At 40.9% G+C, this 13,607-nt stretch overlaps 1 protein-coding gene across 1 annotated transcript; it reads right to left on the bottom strand.

The window, feature by feature from the left end:
• Positions 1-9,871: 9,871 nt before the first annotated feature.
• FOXR2 (forkhead box R2) lies at positions 9,872-10,822 on the bottom strand. Its single transcript, XM_070289590.1, has one exon. It carries the CDS (start codon positions 10,820-10,822, stop codon positions 9,872-9,874), a length of 951 nt encoding a protein of 316 aa, XP_070145691.1.
• Positions 10,823-13,607: the final 2,785 nt, after the last annotated feature.

Consider the following 13,607-nt stretch of genomic DNA (forward strand, 5'->3'; position numbering starts at 1 on the left):
TGTCACTTCCAAGGAGGTTCCCTCTGTTTTAGCTCCTTCTGTTTGGTGGTCTCTTCAGTGTCTAATTTCCACCCTTATACAAGGGGGCGATGGTGGACACATTTTTAGGTTCACTTGTTCAGTCGTACTGTGGGAAGGGAGGGACGTTGTAAACAAATAACACTGGTGTGTGCTCACAGTGTCTTGGGCACACTGTGTTTGCCCCCACTCATGGAGTTTGTGCTTTTCCTGTCTACACTTTTAGGCTCTAGTGCTCTGCCAGTAACTGTCTGAGGTGGGCCCTGGGTTGTATGCACTTCCCAGGTCTAAGCTGCTCAGGTTCAGGTACTCGGGTAGTCCTCAGAGGCACAGACTCGGTTGGGCCTCTGTTTTGTGCCCTTCCTAGGTCTGAGCAGCTCAGGTTACCAGGTGTTTGGTGAGCACGGTCGCTGGGACTTATCGCCTCCCCCGTCCCTGCCACTCGGTTGTCTGGGTGTACAACTGGTGCACCTTCTCAGGCAGATGTTGACCGTCCAGAATCCCAAGAAGTCTTAGCAGTGAAGCCTGCTTGCACTTTGGTAGATAATGCCTCTCTAGGGCTGTGATTGCCCCCTTCCAGCTCTGGCTGCCTGTCACCAGAGGGGGATGATCTGCAGCCGACTAGCTCTGCTCAGTCCTTTGTTCTGTGAGCAGGTCTGGCAGTTTCTTAGGTTAGGGCTTTTCAAATGGTAGCTATCCCACAGTCTGGTTTGCTAGCCCAAGTTAGTTCCCTCAGATTGCCTGTGGGGCATTCAGGCGCAGTCCAGCCCCCCGCTTGCTAGTGGCAGACACAGGTGTCTGCGCTATTTCTTCTCTGGGGGAGTTACGGTTGGGCATGTAATCTGTGGGTTTTACTTATTTATTTATTTTTCCTCCCGGTTATTTTGCCCTCTGTGGTTCCAAGGCTTGCCACAGACTCAGCAGTGAGAGTAATTCTTGGTGTTTGGAAACTTCTCTCTTTTTAAATACTCCTTTCCTTGGACGGAGCTCCATCCCTACCTCTTTTGTCTTTTTGTCTCTTATATTTTTTCCAACCTCCTTTTGAAGATAATGGGCTGCTTTTCTGGGTGCCTGATGTCCTCTGCCAGCATTCAGAAGTTGTTCTGTGGAATTTACTCAGTGTTCAAATGTTCTTTTGATGAATTTGTGGGAGAGAAAGTGATCTCCCTGTCCTATTCCTCTGCCATTTTAGGACCGCCCTACTTTATAGGGTATTGATTAATCTTGGGAAGAGGTTTTGTCGGACCTATCTGAATCTTAATGGAAGGTATGCCATGAATCTTACCAATAATCATTGGAGATTTTCCCCATAAATGGAATGGTAGCTTATTCAATATGGATAAGTAGTCAGTGTTTCCAGAATCAGTTCTAGTATCATCAGAGATGAAACACATGTAATACATCAAAAAACCTTTTAATTTACCTGTTTGGCTGCTTTGATGATTACCATCAAATTCTAGAATTATTTCTCCTTTCAGGAGAAGGAAATTCTGGCATGTTATTCTCTAAGAAATCTTCGATAGAGTTCCAAGAGAAATCATGGATAAAGGTGAGTCAGAAGCTGCTTTATGTTAGTGGGGCTGAACACTGAAAGTATGGCTCCAGTTTCAGTTAGGAATGGAATAAACTTATCCACAAACTGGAGAAATGTTTCTCCAAGTTGATGAGAAGGGAAGATTGAAAATAGCTCCTGTAGTGACTCAGTGCTCCATCACTGAGAGTTAGGAGAATGTTGGAAAGCTGGTGAGAGGCTGAAAAATGAAAGTGTTAGTCTCTCAGTCATGTCTGACTCTTTGCACCCCATAGACTGTAACCTGTCAAGCTCCTCTATCCATGAAATGGGTAGCCATTCTCTTCTCCAGGGGATCTTCCTGACCCAGGTATTGAATATGTGCCTCCCTCATTGTGGGCAGATTCTTTACCCTCTGAGCCACCTGGGAACCCTGTTAGAGGCTGAAGGTGCCTAAAACACTTACAATTTTAGCAATCTATTTTCAATGTCTTGGCTCTTTGCAATAATAGCAGAAACTAGGAAGGATTTTGGTTTATTTTGGATTCTTTGATGGATTTGCAGAGTAAGAAATTTGGCTTTCTTCCTTTACCCTACTTATCTAGAGTATGATAGAGCTGGTTTGCAAGATTAACAAAATCTGGAGTGGACATAGTTTTCCATTCTATCCTGGTCTTTTTATACTAGATAGGAAAGATCCCATTTTAGCATATTAATAAACAGAGTTAAAAGTTACCTGGATTGAAACAGCATCTGAAGGAAGACCAGACTTTTCTTTAAAAATAAACTGAAGTCAATTATAATAGTCACAAATAGATTTTTGTGTTCAAACCTGGAAACTTATTCCAAACAACAGGCTTTTGAGAAGCTCTAGTTATGGCCCAATAAAATTGCCAAGTGATTGCCCAATCCTGGTCTCCAGTTGTAATTCTAGAGACCTTTCAGGATTTTCACAATTTCTGGTTTTCATCCGATACTGGGCCTGCCTTTCCCAGACAAGCATATGAACTAGCAGATGTAAGTCAGAGAAACCAGGCTGATAAATTTGAGTGACTATATTAAATTCCTCAGCAAATCTGTAAGGATCCTTGGTTACTTGAGAGCATCTTTGCAGTTCAGTTTTAGCTCATGGAATATAAGAAATTAAGGATTTAGCTTTTGTATCTTCAGGAGGCTTAAGTTTAAAGGGACAAGTTATGATTGGTTCAGATAAAAAGTGTGTGTGTGTAGCGGGGGGAGAGTTTCAGGAAAAAAGGGAAATTTGGTGAGAGAATTAGCATGAGGGAACTAAGAGCATAGAGGAAGTGTAGGTGACATAGAAAGAAAGAAGGGTGAGGGTTAGGAGCTGGGGGAGAGTAGGTGGGGCATGAGACAAAGGAGCTGGGGAAGAGGAGCATGAAGCTTTGGAAGCCATCTTACCTTTCTTTAACTATTTGTTTACCTCAATTAATCTTAAAATCCTATTTTCTAGGGCAATTTTTGGCTCCTGATAATGTTTGGGAGCCTCAAAATACCATTGAAATATGCATTCTATTCAATTGTGGAAACTTTAGAGATATGGTTAACCAATTCAATTCAATTTCAAGGAAAGTAAGTTTGGGGATTTCACAAGCTCCCGATAATGTTCTTTCTTTCTTTTTTTTTTTTTTTAATTTTAGTTTTTTATTTTTTAAATTTTAAAATCTTTAATTCTTACATGCATTCCCAAACATGAACCCCCCTCCCACCTCCCTCCCCATAACAACTTTCTGGGTCTTTCATGTTCTAAATTTCCTTTGGTTAGGTCTGTCCATTTAGTTATAAATGTGCATGAGAAAGGACTATGGTTTTAAACATAAAATCAGCCAGAGCCCCTGTAAAAGGGGATGTCTTCAAAATATTTAGATAACTGGGATCTCATTTCTCACAAGTTTTTATTTTTTGTAGAGTAAAGGAATAATTTTCAACAGCCCCAATAGCTCAAGCAACTTGAACACCTTGGAACTCAAACAGCTAAAATAGCTTAAACTGCTTAAACAGTTCACACAGCATGCAGGCCTAATACTCAGCTTGTTCTAAGGGAACAGTCTAGCCCCTAAGGAGCCAGATCAAAGGTTGCACAGCAGAGCTGAAATGAAATAATCCAATTTTGGAAGAGTCACGCTGAAGGCTTAAGAGAGTGCAATTCCAATAGAACAGTTTCTGTTCAAAAAGAAATGAGCTAAAGGCTAACCAGTTCCAGGAGGAACATCTTCTGTTCCAAAGTGAATCAAGTCAAAAGCTAGCATCAGTTCAGTTCAGTTCAGTCGCTCAGTCCTGTCCGACTCTTTGCGACCCCATGAATCGCAGCACGCCAGGCCTCCCTGTCGATCACCATCTCCCGGAGTTCACTCAGACTCACGTCTATCGAGTCCGTGATGCCATCCAGCCATCTCATCCCGGGTCGTCCCCTTCTCCTCATGCCCCCAATCCCTCCCAGCATCAGAGTCTTTTCCAATGAGTCAACTCTTCGCATGAGGTGTCCAAAGTACTGGAGCTTCAGCTTTGGCATCATTCCTTCCAAAGAAATCCCAGGGTTGATCTCCTTCAGAATGGACTGGTTGGATCTCCTTGTAGTCCAAGGGACTCTCAAGATTCTTCTCCAACACCACAGTTCAAACGCATCAATTCTTCGGTGCTCAGCCTTCTTCACAGTCCAACTCTCACATCCATACATGACCACAGGAAAAACCATAGCCTTGACAGTTCCAGTTGGAATAGCCTTTTTAAAAAAACACTATTTTTATTGAAGAATAGTGGATTTACAATGTGTTAGTTTCTTCTATACAGCAAAATCATTCAGTTATACATATACATATATTTAGATACATTCTTTTTAAACATTATTTTCCATTTGGATTTATTATAGGATATTGAATATAGTTCTCTGTGTTATAGAGTAGGACCTTGTTGCTTACCCATTCTATATATAAAATCTTACATCTGCTAAACCCAACCTCCCATTCCAAACACCCTCTACAAACACCCTCACCCTTAGCAACCACCAGTGGAAGAGCCTGATTTTAAAACGGAAAGACAAGAAAAATCAGGTTGAAGTGACAAATGAGTACTCATAGAACAAGTCCTTAACCAGAAAAGATGAAATCTTTAAATAGATCCCAACTAAAACTTGGAGAGCTTCAAAATGAGGGGGGAAAAAAAGTCAAAAGCTTGGATCTAGGATAAAGACATCCTTAGACCCCAGGGTAAAGGTGAGAAGCAGTGAGCAACAATGAGCTCAATGTTGGTAATGCATCTATTTGCTCACCAGCCTGAGCCATCGGGAGTCTTTTCTGGATCCCTGTATGGGCCACCAAAACGCTGACATAAAACAATTACACTGACAGTTATTTCTACAGCAAAAATGGTTTTATTTGGGATCATCAAAGAATTGTGATGCAGAGTGTGCAGTCATGGTCATCCACATGAAACTTTCTTCAACCAGGAGACAACTCTTTTAAAGAGGGAAAAGGGAAGTTAGGAAGGCTGCAGTAAACAGAGAGTTCACTGGAGAAATTCAGAGTTCAAAATATAATGGCTTTTCATTGGTTGAGTTGTGAGTCTCTCATTGGCAAAGATGGTTGGATGGCATCACTGATTCAATGGACATGAGTCTGAGCAAACTCAGGGAGATAGTGAAGGACAGGGAAGCCTGGTGTGGTGCAGTCCATGAGGTCACAGAGTCCGACACGACTTAACCACTGAACAACAACAACAACGTTGGCAATTAAGTGTTCAAAGTATAGTGGTTTTACATTGGCTGAGTTGTGAGTCTCTCATTGGCTGAGCTCTTGCCAGGGAAGAAGAGAAAGTGTTTCTTCTTGTTATTGGGCTCTGTTACGGTCCTAATGTGTGACAGCATCCCTTTTTGGCTTCTCAATTCTATTTTAATTGAGGTTTCTGTTTGTTAATTTTCACTTTTTAGTCCCAATATCCCAAAGAGAGAACAGCAACTGGTGGTGCTATTTGACCTCTAGCCCAGAGTTCTTAGTCTTCTGTAATGCAGTTATTAATTATAAATGGTGAGGAAGAATAAACAAAGGGCACTTATTCACAGAAGGAACTTTATAGCAATCTCTAAAGCCATTTTTTTGTGTGTGTTTTATAAGCGAGGGGAAAGATCTGAAATAACATGCTTATGGTAGTAAAATAGTGTGTGGAGTTGACCAAATCTAGGCTCTTTATGTGCTCCTTTCTATTATGTACCTAGCTCTGTCCCTACCAGACTAATCTCTTTAAGGGGGCAAACCCTGTTCTGTTTTCTCAGTGTTTCTGGGGATGATCTCCCAGTGAACTGGGTCGGGGAACAACTGATTCCATGATTTATTTGGTCATTTTAGAGCATTTCATCCTAAAGTGGGTGTGGCCATTTGCTTTTTCTTCTTATAGTCACAGAGGCTAGTGATGCTGGGGGCGGTGATAATATGGCAGTAGGGAGGCTGATAAACTGAGTTCCAAGTTTTAAATGTGTATTTGTTATCCTCGATTTTCAAAAGCTCCTCCGTAAATGTAGTGTGTGACCTTAGAGGTAATACTGACAGTGGCACAGGTGCGACTATTACTGCTAGTATAAAATTCAATGACTAGAAATGCACAAAAGTCACCTCAGCCTTCTTCTGAGTGGAGCCAGAAGAAGGTGCCAACTACAGTCATTGGTTCTGAGGTTAAGGAACTCATCCAAGTCTTCTAGAAAACTTTAGTTACTGCCCCAGGCTTCACCACGCGGGTGGCTGAGCAGCCCCACCTTGCTCTTTTCCTTCAGCAAAATTGCTCACATTACTCCCAAGGACTAGGAAGCTGGAGCCTTTGAGCCTGAACTCAGCCCTGCCCACAATGAACCCCTCTCTGTCCCTACCTTCCCTGTTGAACCCTGCATCCGTGCTGCTCCCCTGTCCCAGTCTTGTTGCTGACCCTGAATCCCGCAGTGTTGTCATTCCTGACCGTGGTCCTGGAACCTGCTATCATCAGCCTTTTGGCCCCTGTAGCTGTCTTTGCCACCTCTGTCACTTACCCAGAGGAGACATCTGAAAATGGAACTCCTCAAATCTGCAGAAAGAATCCAGCTTTGGCAGAACATCCTATTAGGTAATTTTGATGTTGTTTGAAAAAGATCCCATATTTAAGACTGATTTTACAATGCTACCATACCATTTTGTCCTCTTGCTTTTACGGCAAGAAGATGTGTCTCTGCTACTGAAGTAACTTGCACTTTTAAATAAAGTATAAGTGCTCTACAAAGCAAGCTATACGCTTGATTCAGTATCAGTAAAAAAAAAAAAAATGCTAGGCAAGAGTTATATCAAGAAAATATGAATTTCTATTTCAAACAATTTCCTGAAATTGGTGACGGGCAGGTGAAATCTTTTCCAGAAAATGATTCTAAAAGTGACACAGGAGTTGGGGAAAATTGATTACTAGCATCCTTCAAACTGACCCTCTCTCCAATCCTCTCTCCAATTTTGAAGCATATTTAGCAGAAAGGATAACAGTTAAAAGATAGTTTGCCTACTGATACAGAAGAACTGTGAGTTCTTGAAGAATTAGAGAAAGGGAGATTTGATACATATGTTTGATAGAAATCCTCACACTGTGTTTAAAGATGAAGAGGGTGAAATCTCTTCAAAGAATAGCAGAGGAAAGAAGCATGTAGACATTACCAAAAATAATCAACTTTCTTATTCAGATAGCTCTCAAATTGAGGCCACAAATGCAGGGTGCAGGATCAAGGGATTATGACATAAATAAATTAATATAACCCTGTGCCATCCATGTATTTTTCTCATTCTGCTTAGCCTGAAAGTTTGGGTTCAAATAAATACAGAAAAAAGAAAACCCCACAAACTCAGTAAGAAAGAAGTGGCAAGCAAACAAAAGGGAACTAATATCTGTATTAACTATATGCCAGATATGATAAATACCAAAGCACCTATTGACATTAATAAAGTTTTCATTTATGTGGTGAATGGTGAATGTCACCTTGCTTTCCCAGAACTGACTTTGAAGCCTCCTAAAGGAGAGAATAGTTATAGCAGTGCAAGCATTGCAGCTGGCATCAGTGAAAAAGGATGACCTCTGGAAAGCAGTAACCATGAAGGTCTCTTTAAGTATCATGATAGTGGTGAAGAGGAAAAGCAGGAGCAAGATAGTCTTTCAAAGGAAGATCTGCCTTCATCTGAATCATCTAAGATAACTGAAGAAGTGAAGTGTCATGCCAGCCACTGCTTTTTCCAAATAGAGCAGAAAGAAGGTTCAGGAAAAATGGAATAGAGTGTTTCAAAGCCTAAAGATGCCAATTTACAGGAGAAAATTTAAATTCAGTTCTGCAAATGAAACTGCATTTTTTGGAAAAATTAAGAAGTAGACATATTAAAATTATTCAAAATAGAGTTTGTGATAAAATGATTCTTGTTAATTTCACAACAGGCTGTTTTACTTATGTGCTAATTTTGAAAAAAAGAGAATCAAATGCTGATATAGCCAGAATATTTTATTAATTCCAAGGTATTCTGTTAACTTCGCTTAATGATACAGAGGAGAAGGCAATGGCACCCCACTCCAGTACTCTTGCCTGGAAAATCCCATGGATGGAGGAGCCTGGTAGGCTGCAGTCCATGGGGTCGCAAAGAGTTGGACACGACTGAGCAACTTCACTTTCACTTTTCACTTTCATGGATTGGAGAAGGAAATGGCAACCCACTCCAGTGTTCTTGCCTGGAGAATCCCAGGGACAGAGGAGCCTGGTGAGCTGCTGTCTATGGGGTCACACAGAGTTGGACATGACTGAAGACTGAAGTGACGCAGCAGCAGCAGCAGCAGCAGCAGCAGCAGCAGCAACAGCAGCAGCAGCAGCAGCAATGATACAGAAGTAGCATTTACAATTATTTTTTCAAAGAAAATAGTTTGAATGTTGCTTGAAATCTATCTTAATATAGTTTTGTATGAGATATAATAGACCATCACAAAAATGTAAAGGTTTCAACTGATCTACAACTCTTGACTTTGCTGCTTTTATGTTTTACAGGCATTTTTGTATTCCCATTATTGAAAGTTTTGCACCTAAATACATACTTAAAATGTAATATATTTTCTTCTGGATATTTCTTTAACAATATATTAATATAAAAGGCAAAAAGAAATGCTTAAATCTGATAAAGGAAGCTATTTGTATGGAAATGCTATTAAAATGAATTTTGAAATTAGAAAAATAAATGCTGAAGTGTTTATTATTGTTTTTATTTTAAGTAAACACCACTTTTACCTCCTAGTTCCTAATAGCCCACACAACAAACACCTAAGTAATAGAGGAAAAGCCTCTTGCCCACCTTTCTTGCAACTCTTGGCCCTAATATAGCTAAGCTGTGCTGAACTTCCTACCATTCCCCCAAACACTGCATTTTCTTTGCTCATACTGTTGCTTCTGTAATTTTTTTGTAATGTCTTTTCTCTAGTTTATATGCCCATAAAATCCTTGTTTATTCTTAAAAACTAGCTCAAAGGTATTTTTTTAAATGCCTTTCCTAGGAAAAAATATCTCCCCATTTCCATGGCAACCTTGTACATCTATTTTATTATATTTATATTACAAATATCTGTTTATACGTCTGTCTCTCACTAAACTCAGAATCTCAGATGGACCTTGACACCCATCCACAATAAAGGTTTGACAACTGAAGGCTTGGGGTTAATACAAGCTCAATTCAAGGACTTTCAATATCCAAACTAAAAACGTATCTGCTTGGAATTATTTTTCAGTACTGAAGGTGGATGGCAACAGAACAAGGCTGAGAAGTCCAGGATCAAAAAAAGGAAAAAGGCCCTAAAGGGTCAAATGGTTCACTGAAAAAGGAGATGTAGCTGATGAGTAGTAGAAGGGGAACATTTGAATCTTCAGGCTTCAAACATCAAACCCAGTTCTCTTTATGCTTATATATCTTCACACGGTATTTGAGACTTAAAGGTCTGACTCCATCTTGAATTTGATGTTTTATACTCCACAATTTGCTTTCGTGTGTGAGAATACTCTCCAGGAAACAGAATTCCTTTTCTCATTTAATATGTTCTTCTCTCCTTAACTTCCATGCTGTTTTTCCTAAGATTTCCTTGTGCTCAAAATGCAGAATAACTGCCACTGCCCTTACGCAACTTTCTAAGCTTTTGCCTCCTTCTCTGTATCCACCCCTCACTTTTTTGTTAATACCATTCTTGAAGCAGTAGTTAAATACAGGCTTGGCACCTCCAGGCAGAGTGGGCTTAGGGATTAATGAGGGCCAATCATAGGTAGCCACAGTAAGGGTGGTAGTGTTCCAGAAAGGGAGCAGTGGTTGTTCAAAGGTCAAAGAGGGAAGTCATAACATCCGGATGGCTCATGCACTGTTGAATACTCTCTCTTCTAGCAGAGGCTAAGGCACGAGTCTCCTCCTGAAAGCGGCGGTGTCCCTCCTTAGTAAGCCTCCAGAGGCCAGACCTTGGCCTTGCACTGGCCCCATCCTCAAGGCTGACTGGCGCCTTCTCAAAGCTGTCCAGGAAGCAGAGGTTGTGGCGGATGGTATTCTTCCACCCATATGGAGCTGTCCAGAAAAAGGGGAAATGCTGTTGGGTGAAACTGTAGATCTCTTGCACATTGAGGCCACAGGGAGGGCTGTTTCTAAGTGCCAGAGCAATTAGGTGACTATAATTGAGGGGGGGACGAGGCCAGGACTTCCTCTCTTGGCTGTTGCCTTGCCATAGCTTCTGGCTCTGGAAGCACTCCCCTTTGTTTGGGGACTGGAGGGTCACAGAGGAGTTGCTATTTTTTTCCTTGGTCTCATCTTCTGTGCGTTCCTTGTCACTGGAGAAAGAGGTGATCTGCTTCTGTAGGGGAGATTGCTTGCTGGAGGAAGATGGCAGGGACTGCGTCACTGTGGCCTCTGAGCAGTTAGATACTTCATCTTTTGCGAGTAGCTGAGGAGAAAGAAGTATGTGTGCCAGATCCTTTTTCTTACTGGGCTCTGGGGTCTCCTGGCTGTCAAGGGAGCATGCAATGTTGGGATTCACCCACATCCACAGGTTGGGTTCAGAGTTAGGATGATCTTTTCCAGGACTGGATCCTCTCTCTTGAGGTACTTTTGGAGTCTCCATTACTTGACGTCTGTATTTGGCAAGGTTCTGCTCAGCTAAGGGGCACTGGTCTGTGGTGCAAGGAAGGAAGAACTCATTTCCCATGTCCCAGTCCAGCAGCCCTGGGATCTGGCCATGGAAACTGTACCAGAACTCAGGATTTTTTAGTTTTAGGTCCATCTTTAGTATAGAGGTGGATGGAGACAAACTTCTAAAAGGACAGAGATCTCTGAGGTACTTTTCAAAGCCGTTGTTGAGGTGCCAGTTTAGATGCAGTATATCTCATCTAGAGTTTATCAGAAGGTAGATATACTAGAAAGGGGGGCACCAATGCCTCATTGATTAATGGTTAGAGTTGGAGAAACCATAATGTTCTGGAATGGAACTCAAAACAAACAAGTAATTAACAAGAACTTTTTAGCAGGAAAAAAGTTGAAGGTAGAATTCCTGAGCTTTCACTGGAAGCACAGAGTCTCCCTGTGAGGACCTATAAATTTTGAACTATGGGCAAACTAAGGTGACTTGTATAACAGGTGCATGTCTGGCATATCTTTCAATTCTTGCTGAGTTCATTTAATGAAGGAACAAACATGTACATGTATAACATTATATTTTGAGTCATTCTTAAATGTTTTAAAAAATCATTTCATTTTTAAAGTGCCTTTTGTCAAGTGCTTTCACATAGATGATCTCAACTGATTCTCATGACGGTCCTGTAAGATAACACAGTGGGTATTATTAATCTCATGTTACAGATAAGGGAACTGAGATCTATGTAATAATTAAGACCACATATCTAAGTAAGTAGCAGAGCTAGGTCCACAGCCAAGATCTTCTGACCCTTTCATTATACCCACTGCCTCAATCATATTCAAAATACTATATAAAAGAAGCAGCAATATATGTAACCTGAGTTTTTAGAGTAAGATGGAATCTATCAGAAGATAAACTGTTAGCCTCGAATCCATACTAGAAATAAACTGTGCTATTTTCAGTTTTATTCTGGGCAACAGCTTCCTTCTCTCAGGGCACCTTCTCAGAAACTGAGTTTTAAACTGTACTCTGAGGACTGTACTCTCAAAGTTTAGCTATGAAATGCAAGTTTCTGAAAGCTCCAGAGTTTGACTTCCCAGTAAGTTCATCGCACGGGCATTCTTAGGAAAAACAAAATGGGAAGGTTTAATTTAATTGAATCTTCACAAAATCCATCTCTAAAGTATGTGATTTCATTAAAATCATTACAGAAAACTATACCTCAAAAATATCCAGCAAATGTCAACAGGAGCTCTTGAGGGGACAAACTAAACCCCTATTGTTTCCTCCCCATTCTTGTCCTATTCTATCCCAAATCATCCTCCATACAGACAGCCAGAGTGATCTTTCTACTGTATAAATATAAAAAAAGTTTAACTCAGATAGTGAGTAAAGATCAGAGTTGAGTTTCAAATCCAGGCAGCCTGAGAGTGTTTTTACTCACTATACTATGATCTCTCCTGTTTCTCTACACCAACACAAAATCCTAGGACTTAATGCAGCAAAAAAGGCCATCCAGAATCCTATTTCTGTTTACCTTTACAGGTTAATTTATCACATCAGCTTCTTTGCTTCATAGTCACCTCCCAGAAACAATGAACTTCTGGGATTTTCATACCTCCCCACCCCCCATTTTTTGTGGATGGCTCCTGGCTCTAGTTGTCACCTCTACTTGGAATGGTCTACTCCCAATTGCCTTGGATTAACTGATACCTACTCATCTTTTAAGATGCAAGAATATTCAGTTCAGTTCAATTCAGTCGCTCAGTTGTGTCCAACTCTTTGCGACCCCTGGACTGCACCATGCCAGGCTTCCCTATCCATCACCAATTCCTGGAGCTAGCTTAAACTCAAGTCCATTGAGTCAGTGATGCCATCCAACCATCTCATCCTCTGTCATCCCATTCTCCTCCCACTTTCAATCTTTACCAGCATCAGGGTCTTTTCCAATGAGTCAGTTCTTTGCATCAGGTGGCCAAAGTAATGACTTTCAGCATCAGTCCTTCCAATCAATATTCAGGACCAATTTCCTTTGCAATTGATTGGTTTGATCTCCTTGCAGTCCAAGGGACTCTCAAGAGTCTTCTCCAACACCACAGTTCAAAAGCATCAATTCTTCATCACTCAGTTATCTTTGAAGTCCAATGCTCATATCCATACATGACTACTGGAAAAACCATAGATTTGACTAGATGGACCTTTGTTGGCAAAGTAATGTGTCTGCTTTTTAATATGCTGTCTAGGTTGGTCATAGTTTTTCTTCCAAAGAGCAAGCATCTTTTAATTTTATGGTTGCATTCACCATCTACAGTGATTTTGGAGTCCAAGAAAATAAAGTCTGTCACTGTTTCCATTGTTTCCCCATCTGTTTGCCATGAAGTGAAGGGAATGGATGCCATGATCTTAGTTTTTTGAATGCTGAGTTTTAAGCCAGCTTTTTCACTCTCCTCTTTCACTTTCATCAAGAGGCTCTTTAGCTCTTTTTTTGCTTTCTACCATAAGAGTGGTGTCATCTGTGTATCTGAAGTTATTGATATTTCTCCCGGCAATCTTGATTCCAGCTTGTGCTTCATCCAGACCAGCATTCTGCATGATGTACTCTGCATAGAAGTTAAATAAGCAGGGTGACCATATACAGCCTTGACATACTCCTTTCCCAATTTGGAACCAGTTTGTTATTCCATGTCCAGTTCTAACTGTTGCTTCTTGACCTGCATACAGATTTCTTAGGAGGCAGGTAAGGTGATCAGTATTCCCATCTCTTTAAGAACTCTCCAGCTTGTTGTGATCCACACAGTTAAAGGCTTTGGTGTAGTCAATAAAGCAGAAATAGATGTTTTCTGGAATTCTCTTGTTTTTCGATGGTCCAACAGATGTTGGGAATTTGATCTCTGGTTCCTCTGCCTTTTCAAAATCCAGCTTGAACATCTGA

Source organism: Ovis canadensis, chromosome X (assembly GCF_042477335.2).
Source record: "Ovis canadensis isolate MfBH-ARS-UI-01 breed Bighorn chromosome X, ARS-UI_OviCan_v2, whole genome shotgun sequence".
In the NCBI taxonomy this organism is placed as follows: Eukaryota; Metazoa; Chordata; class Mammalia; order Artiodactyla; family Bovidae; genus Ovis; species Ovis canadensis.